The sequence below is a fragment of the Chiroxiphia lanceolata genome, chromosome 9 (assembly GCF_009829145.1).
Source record: "Chiroxiphia lanceolata isolate bChiLan1 chromosome 9, bChiLan1.pri, whole genome shotgun sequence".
Taxonomy (NCBI): domain Eukaryota; kingdom Metazoa; phylum Chordata; class Aves; order Passeriformes; family Pipridae; genus Chiroxiphia; species Chiroxiphia lanceolata.
In genome coordinates, this window is record NC_045645.1 from 13,564,998 (window position 1) to 13,587,875 (window position 22,878).

The 22,878-nt window shown below is 47.8% G+C and overlaps 1 protein-coding gene across 1 annotated transcript in view; it reads left to right on the plus strand.

The window, feature by feature from the left end:
* The first annotated feature begins 252 nt into the window (after positions 1-252).
* Positions 253-22,878, plus strand: part of LRRC7 (leucine rich repeat containing 7) — a 115,861-nt gene continuing 93,235 nt past the window's right edge. Inside the window, 1 exon segment of the mRNA XM_032696379.1 lies at positions 253-292. Within this exon segment, the coding sequence (XP_032552270.1) occupies positions 268-292 (25 nt within the window). The 5' untranslated portion in view covers positions 253-267.

The window sequence follows — 22,878 nt, forward strand, 5'->3', positions numbered from 1 at the left end:
GCACGGCCGCGTCCCGCCCCCCGCACCGCCCCTGCGCCGCCGCGGAGCGCAGCGCGGGCGCGCAGCGGGACCGGACCGGACCCGCCCCGCCGCCGCCGCCGCCGCCGCCGCTTTGTGTCTGGGCGCCGCCCGCGGAGGCGGAGGCGGGCCCGGCCCTGGGCTCCGCGGCGCGGCGGGGCGGGCGGCGGGACGGCCGCGGGCAGCCCCCGGCAGCCCCCGGCGGCGCCCCCGCAGCGTCCGCGCCCCCGCACCGCGGCTCGGCCGCGCATGGACGCGCGCTCCCGCCTGCACCGTGAGTACCGCGGGGCCGGGGGGGCTCGGGATCCCCCCCAGGGATGCCCGTGACAGGGATGCCCGTGCCGCACACCCACCGGTGCGCGGGGTTGGCGGGGAGCGAGGGGCGCGGGGCGGGAGCGCCGGGCGCGGCGGAGCCTCTGCCGAGGACAAAGGAGCGACAGGAGCGGGAGCGGGGGCGGTGCGGGGCTCCCGGGGCTCCCCCGGCGCGCTCCGGGCACGGACCGCGCGGTGCCGCCGCCTGCGCGCAGCCCCCGCACCCCGGGGACGTTTCGGGCGCGTCTCCGCGGGCGTTCCCGTTAATCTGCCTGGAACGCCAGTCGGGCTCAGCACAGCTCCTGGAATATTCTGCGCCCGTTCCAGCTCCGGTGCCACCCTCTCGAGGCACCGGCGGTGCTGGAGATGCCTCCGAGCAGGGACAGCGCTGCCTTCCGCGGTCCCGCGTGGCTTTGGTGCCGTGTCCCTCTGCCAGCACGATCCCACAGCCTGGCCGCTTTGGGTGCTGAAGGGTGCTGAAGGGTGCTGAAGTTGGTTGCCCAGGATTAGGGGAGCCATGGGGCCACGGGGACCAGCGCATCCCTGTTCTGGGGGATTTGGGAGAACCTGGACAGGGGGCTGGGCCATGGGGGCTCAGGGCCTGCATCTCCCCCCGGACCTATGTCCGTGTCTGCAGAGGGGACCGAGGAACCGGCTGGGTTTCCTCGTTATTCCTGGGAGGCTGGACCAGGAATGGTCACGGCTGTGACCCTGGTGAAAGTTCCTCAATTTTTGGAAAACAGAAATGATCCGTATGGATCTTTTTGCTGTTTCTGTCACTCCAGTGAAATCCCTTCATTTTGCTCTTGAACATCTGTGATTTTCAGCCCAAAACTCCGGCCACGTGCCATTCACGGTTTTAACCTGAGGTGTTCTGAGTGATCATAATCGTTAGGGACAGGTGAAATACAAGGCGTTTTCCTCATCATTCCATGACGAGAGAAGTGACTTAATGTGTTGGATTTTGCTGTTCCGCATCTGCTCACTCAGCTCCTCTTGGAGGATGGATCCTTGCCATGGCAACCTCCACGGCAGAGATTGCAGCCACTTTGGGAAGTAGTAGGACTTGGTAAAGAAATAGGAACAGCTGATCTCAGAACCCCCAGAATTAGGGATAAATTGTACATCTTGGAAAGTGTGGCCTCTTTTTGGGAATATTCACATTGCTTCAGTTCATAGGTGTGGGGGTGGGAAGGGAATCAGCCTTTGAGGAGGTCATGGATCTTTCTTTTCATGCAGCTGCAGTGAAAGGAGGGTTCTTCATTTTCCAAACAATATTAATGACTGTGGTTTATGTCAAAGCCATATTAAACTAATGATCTTATAATGAAATAGCTCAATGTGTCATGTCAGCTTGGTGTCTCTGTGATCTTCACCCTTTGCCTGGATTTGATCTGTAAAACTTTTCCTTTGATAAACTGGCATTTTTTAATTTTTTAATTATCTCACAGCGGAGGGGCTTCCCTGTGTCTTCAGTTATACAGATCTTGTGAAATGCTTGAAAAAAGGGGTTTACATTACACCAATTCTGGCAGTTGCTGGAGTGACAGGAGCCATTCCTGAGTGCCTGATAGGTTGGAGCAGGCTCAGGGAGCTGCAGCTCGGAAGCAAACACTGGGCTGGAGACGGCTGCTCGGTCACAGCTCCACTGGTGGGAGTCCCCGGGAAGGAGGAGCAGTGCCTGACCAGCAGCAAATTCCCTATCCTTGGGCCTGCAGTAATTTATAAATGCTTCTTAAAAATTCATTAAAAATTTCTTGAAGTTGTAGCTGCTTACAAATAAGATTTTAAAAGGGAGGTTGCCCATTGTCTCTGGAATATTTCAAGGAAGCAGTGTGTGCACTGTTAGAGCCACCAAACTTCGGATTAAAGAGGAATTAATTGTCCCTGAGGTACTTGCAGCAGTACAAGGCTTTGCTGTGAGTGTTGATTTTAAAGCAGAGCCATAAAAGCAGGGATGCAAAATACAGCAGAGCTTTGGGATTCATCCCAGAGCCAGGGAACAGGAACGGACCCACCTCAGAGCTGCTGCCCGGGCAGGGCAGGCTGTGGCTGTGTGGTGGCAGCTCCAGAGCTCCCCAAAGTCCCTTTGAGCCCCCCAGAGCCCCGTGGCCACTGAGTCACCCCTGGCTCACACCATCCCCAGTGCCATCACCCAACCACTGTGGTGCTGTTGGGGTCTCAGCTGGGAGGGGCCTGGGATCGGGGATAGGAAAGGGGATTGATGTGCAACAAGGGTTTCATAGTGCTTCAGAAATGGTGAATGTCCTCCTGGACATTCAGCTCCCACCCCAACTCCCCTGACCTGCTGGAGGGTGGTGGGGAGTGAAGGGTCCATCTCTGGAGCTGCAGGAGCCCCAGCTGTGTCTGGAACAGCCAGTCCTGGGTATCCCCCTTGGGCAGGGCTGGTGACCTGGGAGTCAAACCTTCTGGAAGTAGGTGTAGGAGGAACCACTAACCTTTGGCAAAGGGGTGTGAATCCATCAGACTGATCATCAGCACTTTGAAAATCCACTGGGACACCAACTCGGTGTGTGGGAACCCATACCCACCACCCTGCAAATTGTCCCAGAAACAGCCAGTGCCTCTCTATAATCCAAATTAATGGTCTTGGTGGATCTAAGCCGAGCACCTCGATGTTGTACCAAGCCCTATTTAAAGATTTGTAAGAGCCACCATGTGTCCTTGGTTTTCATCTCAGCTCTCTCTAATTTTAGCGTGGTTTCTGGAGGCTTTAATTTGCCGGCACGGCAGATTGCATCAAATCCTGGGACGAGCCTTGCAGAGCTGAGCTTTTTCTCAGAGCCTTTTTTTTTTTTTTCCTCGGGAATGCAGCAATTTGTTGATGGCAGAGAAATCCTTCATGTGTTACTGGGCAGAGCCACCTCTTTTGGTGTGACCTACGGAGAAGTTATGGAAGAACGGAAGGTGAAGGGATGTGATGGACAGGAGGAGGGATGGTTGGAAGGAGCTGGGAATTGGGCTAGAGAGGTCTGACAGCCCAGGGGAGAGGCTGCTGCTGGCAGGACTGTGGCTAAGTGAGAAATTAGGGAAGTAAAGGAGCGTTAAATCCCAGTGCTCTGGGAAGGGGGAGCAAATACCATGTTAATGGATCAAGTTATGGTGAATAAAGAAGAAAGGAAGCTGTAAGCTCAAGAAGGCTTTTTTTCTTATAAGGAGGAGAACACTCTTCATCCTTTAGTTCACTTGTATCCAGAGTGAATGGCTTTATAGCTACAGGAGTTTAAGCTTATTGGAGGAAAACGCCTTTTTTTTGCTTTTTTTTTTCCCAACTATTTTTCTGGGGAAAGGATTTGCAAATGAGAGTTGGAGCAAAGAAAATCTGCGGAGAGCAAGTTTAACCATTTCTGAGCATAGGAGCTGGTGGCCAGTGGGCAGAACTGGTTTGAATCTGTCCAGGAGAGCAGCACCGTTTGTCCAGATGCAGCAGTCGGGATGTGGGAACAAAACAGTGGGACTGTGAGTGCTGTGCATGTTCCCATGGATGGGAAACCAACACTTGGCTTTGTGGGATGTCAATTGTCTGTCACTGCTCTGCTTTCAAGGGTGTTTGAGATGTAAAGACATCCTTGTGAGATCTTTGCTGCTTGGTGTGTTGCTGGAGTTGGGTGCCTGGGAGCTCTGGCACGGACTATAAATAGAGCAATGGATGGAGCAATTTGGCAGGTATAAAATACGGAATTTAGGAGCGTTGTGACAAACACACACACCTGGGTGAGCTCAGGAGCTAGCGCTGTGAGAGGGGCCGGGCAGAGCATCCCATCTGCTCCCTGCCACCGGAGTCACGGAGCTGCTGCTCTACATCCCGCAGAGAGCTGCCCTGGAGTGGAATTTAAAGCTTTGCTTGCCTTGGATTGGTTTGGACTTGGATTGGTTTTCACCTGCTGACTTTAAAGTCCCCCTTCATCGGTGACTTTTTTTGCACTTTTTCAATTTTTGCTGCGGTCACCGCAGAGAAGCTTGTGGAAGGAAGGGATGGCGTGGTACGACAAAGGTGGCATTCCAGAGGCTGTTCTGAGAGGACCCCGCTGCCGAAATGGATTTACCCCCACGCTGGGTTACAGCAGGAGCTCTGCACGGGGCCGGCGGCGGCGCTGCCTGGCCCTGCTGCGGCGCATGACCCGCATCTGCAGAGGTGCTGGACTGGGCTGGGTGGGAGGGGTCAAACCTGGTGGGAGCTGAGCTGTGGGGCTGAGGAACTGTTGGCAGGGGGACCTTGGTGGCTTTGGTGGCCGAGGAGCCAAGCTGTGGCTGGCAGAGCTCCTCTCCGGCAGGTCCAGGAGCTCTGTCTCCATCTCTTCTCAGGTCAAACCCCACCAGTCCCTCCCATTCTCAGCTTCTCTTGCATCACTTTATTCTCCATTATGTAAAAATCAGCTCCATTCAGACACCATATGTTCTATTTTTAATGTCATGTTCCATCTTTTCACTGTTGCCCTCCTCAGTGTTGACCTTTGAAGAGTTTTTGAGGCAGAGGCTCCCCACCCCTTGTAGAGGCTTTGGGACTTGTTTTCGTCCTCATTGCTCCTGACAAAAGGGCAGTTTGGTGGGCTGGACAGGAGAGAATGGTTACACAGCGATGGCTGGAGGCTGTGGGTGGAAGGGATGAGGCTGAGGAAGGGGACACGTCACCCCAGTGGAAGGTGCTCTGGGTACCTGGTGGGCAGCTTGGCTTCATAATTAGCATGAAATGCACTAATGGAGGTGTTGGAGTGGGGTTGGAATCTCATTGCACCTTGTGTTTGGCTCTGCCCCAGGTATCTGATCCCCTGATCACACCGGTGTGTGTGTGCGGCATCCCCACCTTGAGGCAACGCTGAAGCTCTTGCTGTTGTTACAATAAATATTCTTACATTTTCAAGCCTGAGCACTAAATTGGTGGCTTTCAGCAGTTCTCTAATTATGTGAGACATTTTTTGTTCTTAACAAATGGTTCTTATTCTTGCCAGCACTTCAGCCCGGTGTTCTAGGACTGTGGGTGTCAGGGAACAGAACATATTTCTGTGTCTGTGAATATGATCCCACACGTTGTCTTAAGTGGGAAAATGTTCACAGCCCTTATATGGCGAGAGATTTTTTTTCCCTAAATCCATCAGAGCTCTTTCCTGCAGTAATAACGCAGTTTGATCTTCCTGGTGCTCTGTGGGATGGGGATGGATTAGGAACCAGAAATACGAAATGGACTTTCTTCTTTTCCTGGCAAAAATATCCTGTGGTGTGACCTGCTCTGCCTCATAAACCATTCAGGAACTGATTCTAGAAGTGGTTGATGATTTTCAACATCTAGTCAATGTAGAACTGCTGAGCTGATAGGTTCCTGGGAGCAGCCAGGGTGCTGTATCTCCTGGTGTTATGCATCTCTTCTGCATTTTCCCTGTGAGTTCCCACACTCCTTGTTGTGCTCAGCTGTGTCGGCAGCAGCGTTGCAGTCTCCTGGCCCTGCAGACAGCCAAGGACTGCAGAAAAAGCTGAGATGTCTGTGTGCCATGGCACAGTGACATGTGCCAGAGGTATCTTGGTGTGTCACACAGTGAGATTTGGGGAATACATGAGTTAGAGAGTGTCTAAAGGAGAGACATGAAGATGGGGAAGGGCCTTGAGGGGAAGCCGTGTGAGGAGCAGCTGAGGGCACTTGGTCTGTTCAGCTGGAGAAGGGGAGACTGAAGGGAGACCTCATTGCAGTTACAGCTTCCTTGGGAGGGGAAGAGGAGGGGCAGGCACTGATCTCTGCTCTGTGGGGACCAGGAACAGGACCCCAGGGAATGGCCTGAAGTTGTGTCAAGGCAGGTTTAGGTTGAATCTCAGAAAAAGGTTCTTGCCCCAGAGGGTGGTCGGGCACTGGAATAGGCTCCCCAGGGCAGTGGTCACAGCACCAAGGCTGCCAGAGCTCAAGGAGTGTTTGGATGATCCTCTGGGGCACGTGGCATGACTCTTGGGGATGGTCCTGTGCAGGGCTAAAGGTTGGACTCGATGATCCCTGTGGGTCCCTTCCACCTCAGCAGATTCTACGATTCTATCGTGGCACAGTGACGTGTTCCCCTGTGCTGTGCTGTGTTCTCCAGTCCTGTGCCAGAGGTATCTTTCCACGTCATGCAATGACATTTGGGGAATACATGAGTTACGCAAGCACCTCATGGTGTCCTGAAGATATGTTGGTGAGAGGCTGGTTACAGACTCATGAGCACATGAATCAAAGAGTGAAGAGCTCTTTTTACCCTCCAGTGGTATTATTCCATACTCATTTTTGCATTAGATATTCCTGCGCAGTGGCATAACACCCCTAAACCCTCTTGGTTTGTAAGAGGAAGGCTTTGGTCATGTATGAGAGGAGGAGGAGGAGGTGTGAGGCTCCATCCATGGTGGTTGCTGGGAAAGCTGGAGGCAGACGGGAGGATGGACAGGCTGGAGGGGAGGATGGACAGGCTGCAGTGGAGCTGCTGTGGTCGCCCGGTATGTGTTATGGTGCCATCAGCATTGGGAGGCTCCTGGATGGAGGAATGTGTTGGTGCCCAGCCTGTGGGGTCACCCAGCCTAAAGAGCCACCACCTCAAAGGAAGAGCACCCAGCTAAGGGGACAGTAGTGGCATGAGCATGGATGCTGTTATCCATGGGTGACCAGTGTCACAGAACTATAGAATGAGTGGGGTTGGAAGGGTCCTCTGGAGATCATCCAGTCTACCCTCCCCTGCTAAAGGAAGTTCACCCAGAGCAGGTTGCACAGGAACCCACCCAGGTGGGATTTGAATATCTCCAGAGAAGGAGACTCCATGGCCTCCCTGGGCAGCCTGTTCAGTGCTCTGGCACCCTCACAGTAAAGAAGTTTTTCCTTATATTCATGTGGAACTTCCTGTGTTCCAGTTTGTACCCATTGCCTCTTGCCCCATTGCTGGGCACCCCTGAGCAGAGCCTGGTCCATCCTCTGACTCCTCCCTGCAGACACTGACAGACATGGATGAGGTCCCCTCGTAGTGTCTCCTCTCAAGGCTGAACAGCCCCAACTCCCTCAGCCTTTCCTTGTAAGGGAGATGCTCCAGTCCCCTCATCATCTCTGCAGCCTCTGCTGGACCTGCTTCAGGAGCTCCATGTCCCCCCTGTCCTGAGGAGGCCAGAACTGGACACAGCACTCCAGATGTGCCTCACAGGGCTGAGCACAGGGACAGGATCCCCTCCCTGACCTTCTGGCAATGCTCTTCCTGATGCCCCCCAGGATCCCATTGACCTCCTTGCTCCCCAGGATATGCTGCTGGTCATGGATAGCTTGTTGTCCACCAGAACCCCCAGGTCCTCCTCCTCTAGGGATTCCTTCCTGATGTGCCATTTTGGGGAGCAATGGTCTGCATAAATTTTGAGAACAGACCCCATTACTACATGTGTATTTGTATAGGAATTTTTCTTGGGACCATAAAATGCAGTTTTCTTTATTTGTTGTCCCATGGTTGCAGATGCTGCAGTGTTTTTTTCTAAGGGATTTTCTTCCCTACTAAAGCCATTTTTCAGGATTCCAGCAGAAGTATCCATGCAAGAGGCCACACTAAAAACTGTCACTGAGATGCTTGCCTGTGTGAGCACATCAGCTCTCCAACCTGGGCACAGAAACTCCTTAAAGCCAGGATTTCTGGGCATTTTCCAAGGCTGTCTGTGCCTTCATCCTGCCAGGGAAAGGCACTCTTTTAATGGGATGTCATTACCACTGCTCAGTGATCATTTCCATTCTTAACAGCAACAATATGGTAACTTGGACAAGCTAAAAATTGAGCTTCAGGACCTGCCAATCAGAGGTCTTTAATCAGAGCTGCTATTTTTGGGGAGACAGATTTAGCATAAATAGGTGTGATGCAAAGTGTCGGACTCTATTTAGTCCTTGTCCAAGACATCTTCCTTTTGGAATGGTGACTTTGTATAAAATTCATCACCAAGGTCACTCTGCATCCATGGGGAGGGCCGGGAAAAAACAGACACAAAGTAGCTGAATAATTTGTTTCCTTCCTCAGTTTTTCTTTAATATAAGTCCTTTTGTGTGAAATACAACAAAGAAAATATTTTCCAGGACAGTGGAGTGCTGAACCTTCTTGTGGGGGGTATTTTTGGTGCAGTAACTTAGAGTTGTTAATTGCTGGCAGATTCCAGCAAATGGAGCTCAGTGGGATTCCCTGGGCTGTTGATGGATTTGGAGCTGGTCCACCACTGTCTGTAGAAACACTGAGCTCCACAGTCCTATTCCGAGTACGGTACTTTAATGCACTCCTGAGGTTTCTTTATTCCCTCACACAGTGTTTGGGTTTGGTGGTGGTTTTCCCACCTTCCAATGTGACATATTGTGTCTCAGCAGAAAGACTCCTCTTTTGTCATCTTTGTTCTTCACCCTGATGTCCCCCAGCCCCTCCACCTCCTCAGGCACTGCTAGGAACCAAACTAGGACAGGGATAAGGAGACTGGTATTCTAGGCAGGTGTTGGAGTCCCCATCCCTGGAGGTGCCCAAGGAACAACTGGATGTGGCACTCAGTGCTCTGAGCTGGGTGACAAGGTGGGGTTTGGGCACAGGTTGGACTTGATGGTCTGGAAGGGCTTTTCTAACCTCAAGGATTCTGTGGTTGTGTGATTCTGTTTCTCAGGACTTGCATCTCTTCTGTGCAGCTCCTACAACTGGGAAATCATCCACAGAGTTGGTGGAAGCAGAAAAGACTCCATCATTGTGAGCTGTCAGATTAGCCTGAGATTGGGTAAATCTTACTTACTCCTGCTAGATTTGACCCTGACTGGTCACCCTAAACTCCTTAGAAGTTATGTGGTCACTTAGAGAAAAGCAGAGGTGGGATTGGCGCCTGGTGCCATCAGGAGACGGTCTCTGATCCCAGCTCCATTTGGAGCTCTTATTTTTGCCCTGGAGATGGTAACAAGCTGCTCCCAATCCATCTTTTCCATGCCACCTAGGGATGGGTAGATATCTATCCTGTTTCCCATAGCTCATCCCTTTTATAAACTGACCTACTTAGTGACTTTCACAGAGAAGTCCATCCCTTTGCCTGTCCTTTCATCCTATTTTGAGCATTTTCCATACCCAGTATGTCCTTCCTTTTTATTTCATTGAGGGAATGGGGTTCTATAGCTTTAGAATAGCTCTGAGAAACCTTATAGCAAAGAAATGGTGTCCTTTCTGCAATAGTTGGCATTTTTCTAGTCCATTAATCACTGACTTTGGCAGTATCGAGTGAACAGCATGAAAAACATACCTGGTTTTAACAGAAATATAAGATTAACAGAATACAATGAGTTTGTTCTTAATAAACGCACACCCAAAATTCAACACTTTTTAAAAGGAATGTTCATAGTTGACAGAAGAGAAAAATGAGTGATCATTTTGTCTCTAACGAACTGATATGTCTGAATATTAAATCATCTACAGAAAGTACCTCTTAGTTTCTCTCCATCCTCTTCCTCCATCTCCTTTACAACACAGAACTTGGCTGTTTCTTTCCTTGAGGTTTAGAAAAAGCTCTTTAGGATTGAGTATAAAACATATTATTGACCCTAAACACACAGTTTGTGTGTTGTCATGTGTAAATGTATATATAATATGTGCGTGTGTGTGTATATATATATATGTATAGATTTATAAGAATATATGCATAGAATTTTGAATTGATCCTAGAAATTGCTCCATCCTCACACGAGGCGATAACCTGGAAAACCTTCAGCAAGTAAAACACAAACCATTAAGGAGTTTGATGACTTTTTCAAACCTTCAGCATGTGGAACGCTGGGACTTCACTTTTACCTCCTGGGGCTTTTCAGTTCCCTCTGAAGGGTGAGAAGTAGAATAATTTCTGCTGGAATAGGTTGGACTGGAAAAGGGACGAGCGGGGGGGTGTCAGGGGATGTGTGTGTGTGTGTTTAGGAATGGTCAGGATACTCAGCTGTTCCCTAAGAAGAGCTGCAGAGGTGGATCTTGGCTCTTTGGGAAGCTGCTCAGGGCTGGGCATTTTTCTTTTCAAGTTTACCCAGAATTTCTAAACAACTACATAAAAAAGTGGCTTTTCTCAGGCACACGAGGATTTTTCCAGACTCGCTCTGTGCTTCTTCAGCCTCATGGAAAAACTGGCACATGAGATTTTAGGTCCTGAAATGACTTTTTCCGGTTTATAGTTGCTTCCCTGATAAGTATTTTCGTAGAATAGTTTGGGTTGGAAGGGACCTTAGGATCATCTTATTCCACCTCCTGCCCTGGACAGGGACACCTTCCACTATCCCAGGTTGCTCCAAGCCCCGTCCAACCTGGCCTGTTAAATCTAAAGTGGGAAACCCCAAATACTCCTCCTGGGATAGTAACTTTGGATGTCTTTCACTTTGAAATGTTCTCAGCCTTTCAGAAGAGCCCCCTTGGGTTTGGGGTGGCCCCAAAGTGTGGACCTTTTTTACACCATCTGAGAATCCAGGTGGATTTGACCCACATCCCAGCCTTTGGAGGATGCAGTGCATCCTGTAGTGAGGAGTGCCCTTGGATTTCAGGAGCTGCATCACTCTGGAAGGGTGGGCTGCTCAGCATGAGCTGCTCTGTGTCCCAGGAGGGAGAATCACAGAGCCACAGAATATATGAGTTGGAAGGGACCTATGAGGATCATCAAGTCCAACCCTCAGCCCTGCCCAGGACCATCCCCAAGAGTCACACCAGGTGTCCCAGAGGATCATCCAAACACTCCCTGAGCTCTGGCAGCCTTGGTGCTGTGACCACTGCCCTGGGGAGCCTGTTCAGTGCCCAACCACCCTCTGGGGGAAGAACCTTTTTCTGAGATTCAACCTAAACCTGCCCTGACACAACTTCAGACCATTCCCTGGGGTCCTGTTCCTGGTCCCCACAGAGCAGAGATCAGTGCCTGTCCCTCGTCTTCCCCTCATGAGGAGTTGTAAGGAACGTTTTGGGGAGGGGAACAAGGGCTGGCACAGCAGCTTCTGAGGAGGATGTGTGGCAGCTGTGCCAAGACACCCAGAATCAGAGGGAGAGTCCTTCTGGTTCTGAGGCTTTAAATAGTGCTCAGTACCTCAAACTGCTCTTGGAGGAAGGATGAGGAAAGCAGGATAAGAATAGCTATGCACAAGGTGCCTCCCTGTGAGCACTGAACAGCTGGCGGGGAGGAATTAGCGCAGAGTGCCTGGTTAAAGGTGATGTCATGAGGACTCACAGCAGAGCTGCCCTAGTGCAGAAGAGCCTTCATTCCATGCTGCTGGAAAGCTCAATTTGCCATTCTCATCTTGTAACACAGGCTTGTCAGTGTGGAAATGGAGAATGTGAGCATTATTTTTTTCGTATATAGAGTCCGTTGCTGTCTTTTAAAACACATATTGCAGTTCTGTAATACATTTAATACCTCATGTATTTCCTTTTAGTCATGTGGCCCTGAGTTTTAATCTGCTAATTGGGTATTAATGGGCAAATCAGGCTTGGTGTAAGGTCTTTTCATCGTAAAATCCTGGATTGGTTTGGGTTGGAAGGGACTTCAAAGCTCATCCAGTCCCACCCCCTGCCATGGCAGGGACACCTTCCACTATCCCAAGTTGCTCCAAGCCCCATCCAGCCTGGCCTTGGACACTTCCAGGGATGGGGCAGCCACAGTTTCTCTGGGCAACCTGTGCCAGGGCCTCACCACCCTCTTGGCCAAGAATTCCTTCCCCATATCCCATCCAACCCTGCCCTCTGGCAGTGGGAAGCCATTCCCCCTTGTCCTGTCACTCCACCCCTTGTCCAAAGCCCCTCTCCAGCTTTCAAGCTCTTGCCAGGCCACAGGGAAAGGGACTGGCTCCAAACTCTGTTACCATCCCGGGTTGAGGACTGTGTTACAGAAGGTTTTGTGGGATGAACTGAATACCAAAATGTGCTGAGCTTCCCCTGAGTGTCCAGAGGTTGAGCAGTTTTCCATGTGCTGCTGGGGGAAGGGGGTTGCAGTAACACTCCATGATCCAGAGAGGAACACAGAGAGTGCTTGGAAATTCTGTGCTGGAAAATGCTATTAATATTAAGGCACTTTTTCTTGTTTTCAGCTCTGAACTGTAATTTACTATGATTATTTGTTTCCTAATAAATACTGTGGAGCTCATCTCGACATCAAAACGCATTAAGCATTTTGCTCTGATGTCTCATACTCAGGCTAATTTAATTCATCTCTGGGAAGGCGTTTGTGACCAGATGCATGAGATTTGACTCTGAGGTATCACACAGCTTGTTTTGTCTCTTTGGATATACCCAGGAGGTCAAATTCAACTCCCTTATATCTTTATAATTTAGTTGGAGTCAAGAGAGCTCCATAGGTAGAAATGAGTGCACTCATTGCACCCCAGTGTGGGATGGGAGGTGCTCAGGTGAAGGTGGGAGCATTTGAGTGAATCGAATGCTCTGTGAGAAAGTCATCAATGTTTGTCTTTAAAGAGCTTCCAACATTTCAGCTGGAGCAGCTACGACAACTAATGGAATTAAAACTGAAGTTTTAAATTGAAATAGAAATCAAATACGAAGTAGTGACTCCTGCTGCCATTTAACTGCAGATATAAGATGAATGCTTATTATTAATTAGGGAGTGAAAAAAGCTAATTAGCAAGTTATATTGTGGCATTGTTCCGGAGATGAGGGGTTTGCTATTGAAGTTGCTTTGAAAGCAAAGATAGTCCACAGCTAAACATGATTTAGCGTCATTTTCCCACTTTTCGCGTCTCTACTTTTCTGCTCTGTTTGTTTATCTTTCCAAATTGTGGTGGGACAAATTCTGCTCTGAATTAAAGTTTGTGTGTGCAGACGGAGGCTGGTCCTCTGCCAGGGCCCAGCTCTCCATGGGGGCCCTGGATACACCTTATCCAGCCTCCTGTGCCAAACCCTCCATGCTTGTGTCACTGCTGCTTTACCAGGAAAACCAGAGCTGTTCTGAATCTTCCATCCTCCTTTTACAAGTTCCCTGCCTTCTACCTGCTCTGGCCCAGCAGCACTCAAGGAGTCATTTTGGATGGTTTAACATCCACCCTCCAAAACCACCCTGTGTCAGGATCAGTGTCTGCTCTGCTCAGGGAAGAAAACAGACCTGAAGGGTCTGTGCTGCCTCCTCACAGCTTCTCCTCCACATGCTCAGGGCAGAGCAGGGCTGTGGCATCAGTGGTTACAATATTATAAAATCATTTATAAACATCAATCCTGAAAGAAAAGCACTCCAGGAAAGAAATCCAGGTCTTCTGGAGCATCTGTAGTGATTTGGTCATTGATTTTCTGGAGCAAAATTTTTGATTTGATGATATTTCAGTGTCCTGTATATTTGTCATTTATTTGTCAACAAGATGAACAAAAGGCAGATTTATTTGCAATAGTTCTAAGGGTCCTGTAACAATGTTTATTTGATGAAATGCAATGGTTATAAAGGAACTTCAGCCATGGTTTATAATGCACAGAATTAATGGAATTATGGATGGAAGTAGATGAGCTTTGAGGCTCATAAATGAGCTGTGGGTTTGAACTAGGTGGGCTTTCATACAACCGTAAAATATGTTGAGTTGAAAGGGACCCATCAGGATCAACTTCTGGCCCTGTGCAGAACACACCAAGAAATCTAAGTGGGAATCCAAGTGTAAAAAAAAAAAAGGGGAACCCCCCCCAAAAAAGCTCTGGAGTCCAAGCCAAACCCTTCCATGATTCTGTGCTTCTGAAAAATGCTTGCCAAACATGTAAAAGGTAAAACCCCCTATTTTTACACATTCATATTTGTACAATTTAGTTATAATCTCATAATTTTAGTGTATGGCATCCATAGAAGCTGGAAATTAAAAACATCCTTTTACACAGAAATCCTTGGATTAGACAGTGTCCGTAAGATCAGGGATCAGCCGTGATAGTCCTTGTTTGGAGCAGTCTCTGACAATAAGACCGTGTCCCCCCTTCCCTTGGAATGACAAATGTTGATCCTCGGTATGAGGTGGCAAATGTTTGTGACCTGTCTGCATGAAGGACCTGTCTCCTCCTTTTGACTTCCCTTTTAATACTGATTAAGAGACAGATTGTTCACAGGCTACTCGAGCCAGGTCCCTCTTGGGGTGAGATGATGGCTCAGAACCAACCAAGGTTCCTGCTGCTTGAATTTGCAGCTTCATTTCACCTGGGACAGTGCCTGGATGAGCCCAGGGGGGTTCCTGGAGCAGCTGAGTGTTATGGATGAGATAATAAGCAACTTCTGAAAGTGATTAAATAAAGGTGGCATAGCTAGGCCGGGCAAGCCAACATCATAATGTATTCATTCTTTACCCTTTGCCTGTCTTTGATAGATTATTTTAGTGGTTTCAGAAGGCTTTCCATGTTGGAAACAGCAGGCAGATCATAAAGCCCGGGAATTCCAGAGCCTGTGGAAGGTCAGCACTGCCTTTGCCAGCCGCAGGGTCTGATGCTCTCAGGCACCCGGTGGGACTCTTGAGGATGGTCCTGTGGAGGGCCCTTGTGGGTGCCTTGCAGCTCACCCCATTCTGTGACTGTGACAGTTGTCACCGTGCCCACTCCAAGCACGCTCATATCCATTCCCTGACCTTTTATCTCCAGCAGGGAAGTGCTGTGAGCCATGAGGAACCTGGCAGCCGTGGAAAACCCTTGAAGCTTTGCCAATAAATTTTAATAGATGGGAGTTAAAGCTTTTCAGTGTTTCAAATGTTGTTTTCACTCCTTGATTAGCAATTCAGCCCTGCTCCTCATCCTGGTACGTGCTCGTTTGCATAACCCGGCCTAGGCTGGCACTTCTGTCTGTCTCGGCTGAGGTGCTGGAGCAGCACTAAGACACACATTTCCAAAGCTCATCTTAAGCTCTCACAGAAGTCAGAGCTTATTTCAAATCTGGGAGTGCAAGCACTGAATATTTTAGAAATGGGAGCCCGTGTGCCTTCAGCAGCTGGTTTTTGGGTTTGGAGTTTGGTGTTTTGTTTTTTTTTTTTTAAATGTTCATTGGCATCAGCAGACTCTTTCCTATAAAATTATTTTGGATTCTGCCCACTGATTGAAAGCTTTTCAGTTTGGTCAGAATGACCTTTGTTTGTTGTATGTTGAATATATGTTGCTTTGTGCTTGATAGTTGAGTGAGAGTTTTATTAGTCCTGTGAAGTGGATGATGCTGTAGGGTTAAGATTAAACCCAAGGCTGGTTATTTTGTGTATTCTGAGACCTTTCACTGTACAATGGTGGCTGTACCTCCTGTCTTCTTGTTTTAGCCTGGAGAAAAGGAGGCTCAGGGGGACCTTCTCACTTTCTGCAACTCCCTGACAGGAGGGTGGAGGCAGGTGGAAGTCAGGCTCTGCTCCCGGGGAACAAGGGACAGGATGAGAGAAAATGACCTCAAGTTCTGCCAGGGAGGTTTAGGTTGACTATTAGGAAAGATTTTTTCATGGAAAGGGTTGTTAAGATTGGAAGGGGCTGCCCAGGGCAGTGTTGGAGTCCCCATCCCTGGAGGGATTTCAAAGGCATGTGGATGTGGCACATGGGGACATGGGCCAGTGGTGGCCTTGGCAGTGCTGGGGGAACAGATGGACACACTGGTCTGAGAGGACTTTTCCAACCTAAACCATTCTATGATTCTCTCCTGCAACTCAGCAATCAGGAGAGAGGGAGGAGGAGTGATCCAAAATTATCAATATGATATTTAAGCCCCCTGGAAATGCCAATTTGTTGACTGATACAATTCACCAATGGAATAAAGGTACCTATAACATTCTTCATAATGGAGTTGTCATGAACTCAAACGTTTGTTAATGTAAGAATTTAAATGACCTCAAAACTAATCCTCAACCTATAACTGTTCCCAAAAGCCTTTGTTCATTGTGATGATTTCCAACATTGCTTCCAGTTTCACATGTTTTAAAAATACACTTCCCAGTTTTGGAAGAAGGAAGTTTTCTTGTAGGACAAGTGAAATCACCATAAAAGGCTTGTTATCAAATCTTATGGGTTCACTGTTTTTAATTTAACTTGTTACATCACAGGAGTGTGAATTAATTAAACTTCCTATTCATATATGTAGGATCTATTTTAGCTGATGAATCTCTGAGACAAAGGTTGGAGATGCGTCAGCATCTCCTCTGCCTCTCTGAGAGGAAAATAAATGTGGTTAAAAAGAGCTGCACGGAAGGGAAGACATCAGTGACTGTGCCCTTCATCCTCCTGGACAAAGAGCTCCCTGAAAGGAGACTCTTCATCAGGGGACACACTGTGATCATCAGCCTAGGGGGACACTGAAGCTCCTTTGAATATTCTAATTCCCTCTCCAGCTCAGTGAATGTGTCTTTTCCTCCGTAAAGTCGCAATTAATGAGAAACCTGCAGCCCTGGTCAGCACTACTGAGCATCTTGCGGTGCTTTTAATTGACTTTTCCAGCATCTGGTGGGACTTGAAGGCCCTGGCTGGCTGTCCTTTGGTCCCTGCCCTCTGATTGCTTTTTTTCCTGCTAACAGCTCACATTTGAGGTTCAATATCTTGCAGCTTCATTAGGAAGAAATTAACTTCTGCAGGAACTGAGTGGTAGAAAATGTATCTTTGGATCTTCTCCTAGGGCAGGAGCCCATTCAGGGCTGGTGCTTCCAAGTGCTGGTCTGGTTAATCCCCTGTACAGCAGGTCAGGAGAGGAGCTGCTTCCTGCAGGAGGTGTGTCACTGCAGTGACTGTACACAGAGCAGCTTCTGGGTTGGCTCTTCATTTCATATTCTGTTTTGATTCCAAGTGTTGTAATACCCCAAACAAATATTGCTGCCTGCTCTCCCAGAATTCCTCTGCAGCACAGTGGTCCAGGGAGCAGCTGGACCACTCCAGGGACTCCTGCCTGATGTTTTTAACTTAACTTTAAACTTTGTCTTAGTAGGGAGGAACCTCAAAGCCCATCCAGTCCCACCCCCTGCCATGGGCAGGGACACCTTCCACTAGACCAGGTTGCTTCAAGCCCCATCCAACCTGGCCTTGGACACTTCCAGGGATGGGGCAGCCACAGTTTCTCTGGACAACCTGTACCAGGGCCTCACCACCCTCATGGCCAAGAATTCCTTCCCCATATCCCATCCAACCCTGCCCTCTGGCAGTGGGAAGCCATTCCCCCTTGTCCTGTCCCTCCAGGCCCTTATCCAACTCTCCAGCTCTCTTGGAGCCTCGTTAGGCACTGAAGGTTTTTTAAGGACCTTTGCCTGTGCTGTGAAGTCTCCCTGGCTCTGTATCAGCCCTTCTCACTGCTTCCCATCCTGGAGCCCCTTACTGGGCCAGGTTGAGGTGGATACTGGGATTCTTTGCCCTCCAGTAGGACACTGTCTGGCCACGCAGGGATGGACCTGGTTTACTGTTCCCTCTCACTCCACCAAGGGCTGTCACTTGCTCTCTGTTGTTATCAGTTCAGCAGATTTTAAATCACTTGCACAGAAATGATTTCATGTCTTAAGTCTTTGGAGAAGAGATTAAGTGATAAAAGGTCCCAGGGTGGGACCTGGATTAAGCTCTGCTCTGGCTGTAGTGGTTCCCACTCACAATTAGGCTTCTTTCCTAAACTTTCCTGTTGTGATTTCCAAGCTCTTTAGTGTAATACACCCATTTCAAGCACCCTCAGCTCTCAGTCAGAGCTGGGCAGTGGTAAATCCAGTGCCTGCTGAATGTATTGCTGTCCTAGTGATTCTGTTCCCCACAATCCCACTAATCCCATCAGAAGGAATGTGTCAGCCCAGTTTGACGCTGCAGTTTTTGAGACACACGTATGCTGGCATTAATTTGATTAAGCTGCTGTAATTCTCTCTAAATAATGTTGTGTTTTACTGATTCCATTGCCCTGTGCAGGATCAGTGTCAAGCTGACAGGCCTGGAACTATTCTGATTATCCTGTTTACTCCATTAATTTGGAGCAGCAGCTGCTTGGTCCCTTCTAATTCGCTGTACCAAGGATGTGCAACATGTCACAAAAGTGTTATTGTGATTCTGCCTGTGGCCAACTTATTGATAGCCTTAGAACACAAGGCAAAGGCTCAGGATAGATCCAGATAAAATCTTAGACTGTTTTTTTGGAAAAGAAGACAGGATAGAAAGTAGAGATGTGCAGAGAAGATTGGCCAGGTGGTTCTTGCTGAAATAAACCCCCATAAATCCCTATAAATTCTCATTGATCCAATGCTAGAACCATCTACAGGACATCAATATATTCACTGCTCCAAGAAGTGATCAGTTAATTTTACTTCTTGATTTCTTCCTAAAACACTGACAGTGAGCAGCCAAACGGCCATTTGGCCTGAGCTCTTCTGAATCCTATGTGGAAAGCAAGGTAATTCCTGCAGAATGGGGAAAACTGCTCATCTGGAGTATAATCACAACTAGAATGGCTTTTTTGTGCTGGAAACCACCCCAGGCTCACCTGTCTGCTCACCTGCTGCACAACCTGGACCTCATTTTTCCTGGGATGATTTAACACACCACAAATCTCTTTTAGGATTCACCCAGGAGTAGTGAAAGGGATAATATTTCATGGTAGCATGTAAAAAAAAGTAACATTATTTACAAATTTCAACAGGCAGTGTTTGCTTAATTACAGAATCCTGTTTGCTTATTTACAGAAATAATTCCTCAAAACTCAGCAGTAAAGGAAGGGGCAGCAGCTCCTGAGCTGCCATTTGAATCCAGAATTTTTTGGTTGGTAATTTAGTTGTCAGAGAAATATTACTGTAAAATATAATTTTCCTGTATATGAAGGACTATGAAATAAAGTGGCTTTTGGGGCCGATTGTCTAGGCTGGCCTTGCACTGTGGGGAATTCATATTTCCTCAGCTGTTGGTGGCTCCTTCTTATCTCCTGAGCCACTGCCAGATCTGCAAAGTAAGGAAATCTATTTTAAGAAAGGAAGAGAAATCCCCAGTGCTGTTCAGGCTATGGAAATATCTCCCAGTGAACATGGACTGTGCTGAGGTGTTCCTACTAAATTTGTATTTAATAATGTAATGTGGGAATGAATTTGCTCACTGTGGAGATCCTAGGAGGTTGCACCAGGCAGAGGGTGATTTGGAGCTGCAAAACTGTCCCTGTGCCAGCTGCCCCAGGCCACTGGCAGTCCCTCTGTGCCAGCTCAGTGCTGGCAGGACACAGGCAGTGTGTTCTCCCGGGCTTGAATGGGAACCTGAGTTGAGCTCTTTTGAGGAAATCCTGGTTCTTAGAATGACTGAGAACAGCCAGCCCTGAGCTGGGCATCCATCCCTTCCCCCAGCTCTGTTTCATGCCCCCACCTCCCCTTCAGAACCAGAAACATCCTTTACACACCCACTGAATGTTTCATCAGTGCTGTGAGAGGGAAATGACATTAGGAGAGAGTAAAGTAATTCTCTTCTTGGATCTGACCCAAAAATTGTAGTTGGTGCCTGTGATCTATGTAAGGACTATGTCAGGAGGTTGGAGTGAAATCTACTGTGACAGGTCCACGTGCCTCGGCCTGTTTCCAGTCACAGAGGGCTCTAAACCAGCCTTGAGCTTCTGCCTCTCCACTACCTGTAATGGAAGCAAAATGGACCATTAATATTTAACATGGAGCTCCATCTTTTTTGACTGACTGTTGGAATTGAAAGGGAAAGTTTTGTTGGGTTCTTTTTGTTGGAGAATATTGGCCAATGCATTTGGAACAAGCAGTTTCTTGGGTTTGTGATCTGTTGCTGGGATGGAAGGAAAAGGAGAAGCCCCAGATGAGCATGTAGAGAAGGAACTGCCATTATTCCATGTCGGAGGAGCCACTGAATGGAGCTGCTGAGCAGATGTGGGGATGCAGACGCGGAGAGCCTTAGGCGGGGACTAATGTTCAGTCAGTGTTTTGCATCAGTGACTAAAAATGGGCTGTGCAGGGTTGATACAATAGTCAGTAATTTGCCTTAGAAATTGGGAGTCTTGCAGGGTACGCTGGGAATCTGTGCTGGATGTGTCGGGGGTTGGACAACCAGGGACATGGTGGGATTTTGGGGTGTCCTGTCCAGGGTGGAAGTTGGACTCAGTGATTGCGTGGGTCCTTCCAACTCAGGACATTCTGTGGTTCTGTGATTTTCTGACCCAAGGGAATGGACTGAAGTTGTGTTGGGTTTAGGCTGAATATCAGGGAAAAGGTTCTTCCCCCAGAGGGTGGTTGGGCACTGAACGGGCTCCCCAGAGCAGTGGTCACAGCACCAAGGCTGCCAGAGCTCAAGGAGTGTTTGGATGATCCTCTGGAGCACATGATCCTCTGAGGCACATGGTACACTCTTGGGGATGGTCCCGTGCACGGCTGAGGGTTGGACTGGATGATCCTTGTGGATCCCTTCCAGCTCAGAACATTCTGATTTGTTCCATTGGTTGACTCGACCCCACTGGACACTCCACTCCTAAAGAAGCTCCCTGGGATCAGCCAGCCTGGAGCAGAGGCAGTAAGACCTGACAGGGAGCTGAGGCTGTGCTGCCACATCTCTAAGATCAAATCCCTCCTGGTGCCTGTTGGTCCTGACATCCATTTTTAATAGAATTTCAATAGATGACAAGGAAATTTCATCTTGAATTGCCCTCGTTTTTATCCCATTAAAATATCCTTGTCTGCCATAAAAACCAGAAGGTTGTCAGTTTATCTTACCAGAATGTTCCCAACATTTCTGTGGGCAAATAAGATCCTCAGTAGTGTGGAAGTAGACAGGAAAAAACGCAGTTGTTTTTGGGACAACTTTTCTGTCCCTGCATGATATGAGAGCTCTTACCTTCAGGTATCACCAGGGGTTAAAAACATCAAGTAAACCCAAAGGTTTGACAGCTAAAAGGTTCTTTCTGCTCTTTAAAACGGGCTCATATAATTCCCACTACTATTAGTATGGAGTTAAGTATGGAGGATACGCAGGAAAGAAATTGCAGAACTTCAAAATAACATCTTTAATATGAAAATGAATATAAAGTTATCCATGTCTTTTAATTCTTAAGGGACTTACTCAGTTATAAAAATATTTTTTGTTCTCTCCAATGTTTCTCTGGTTACAATGTGAATTTTTTTAAATATTTATATCTAAATAAGTAAATATAATTATGTAATATACAAGTATATAAATATAAACAGACATTTATAAGTACCTCATATACAAACATATAAATACAAATACAGAAATTCATAAGTATAAATATAGACATATAAATGTAAAAACATGCAAACATGCAAAAATAGATAAATTTAAATATGTAAACATGCAAACGTATACTAATATATCAAATCCAGAGTAATTTACATATGTAAGCATGCAAACATACATAAAGATATAAAATATAAGCTGAGATATTTAAATATGTAAACAAGCAGCTATTTAAAAGGATTGCTGTTTTGTCATTGTGCCACAGATGGAAAGGGCCAGAAGATAATTCTGTAAGTTAAAAATACATAAAAAAGGAACGAGAAGTCAGGCTGGCCATGTGATTAGGAGGTTTATTCTGCTACAAAGTGATATACTGCTAATAAAAATGGAAGTATGGACAGATCATTGTAGTCATTTCATAGCAGAAGTTTAATCAGACAGCCGTGGACTACAAAGTAACTCTCTTTTCCTGATCTGGGATATCTGACATGATCATTCCAGCTCTGAAGGATTCAGGGTGGCCTCCCTGGCATTTGGAAGGTGGGACTGGGAGGCAGGTGGGATGCTCTGTTGCAGAAGGTCCTCCTTTGCTGTTCCTAGCTGCTGGAGAGGCTCTTCTGGTCCCACCAAGTTTGTGAGGGAAGTGTGTGGTCAGATCCTGTGGAATCTCAGCCAGTCTGGTACCAGAGAGCCCATAAACACGAGGGTGCTGTTGTTGACACTCAGGGGGTTGTTGCATTTACTGGGGATGCAATGTAGGGACAGGGCATTGGTGGCCAAGAAAATAATGGAATCAAAATCAAATGGGCAAACCAGGAAGAATAAATCTGTCCATGGTTTGCTTCCAGCACAGATACTCCCTGGGATTATTGAATGTGTGAATGACTCCTGGAGTGTGTATGTGTTTCTTCTAAATTTCTGCTAAATTTTGAGGAGAGAAGGAGCATCAGAAGGACGGTGGAACTGTAGAGCTGAAGGCTGAGTGAAGTCCCTGGGTGTGGCACTGGATTGTTCTTTCCTTGCTTGGGAACTCTGGTCTGGTCCCAGACAGGGCTGAAGGACAGCCCTGGAATAAAAGCACAAACAGATTCCAGAGCATTTCACTGGGAAGTCACAAGAAATAGCTTCCCCAAGGACAGAATGGTTTATTCTTTGTTGTTTTTTCTGGTTATTAGTAGTGATATTTAGGGTTAAAATGGGGCTCCAGTGATTTCATGCACCCAAAGCATGGTCAGTTTATAATTCATATTCAGGCTAATTCCCTCATTTTTGGAGTACACAAGAAAGGCAGATTTTATTAAATATAGTTTTCTTAGGCTTTTTCTCTCTATGCTTTTTAAACAACTCTAAGTTTTAGCTCCACATGCAAAATACCACCAGGCTTCATTAACCTGTGGGAGGATTTGGTGGCAGAAACAAGGCAGCACTGTTAGACTTGGAGTGATGT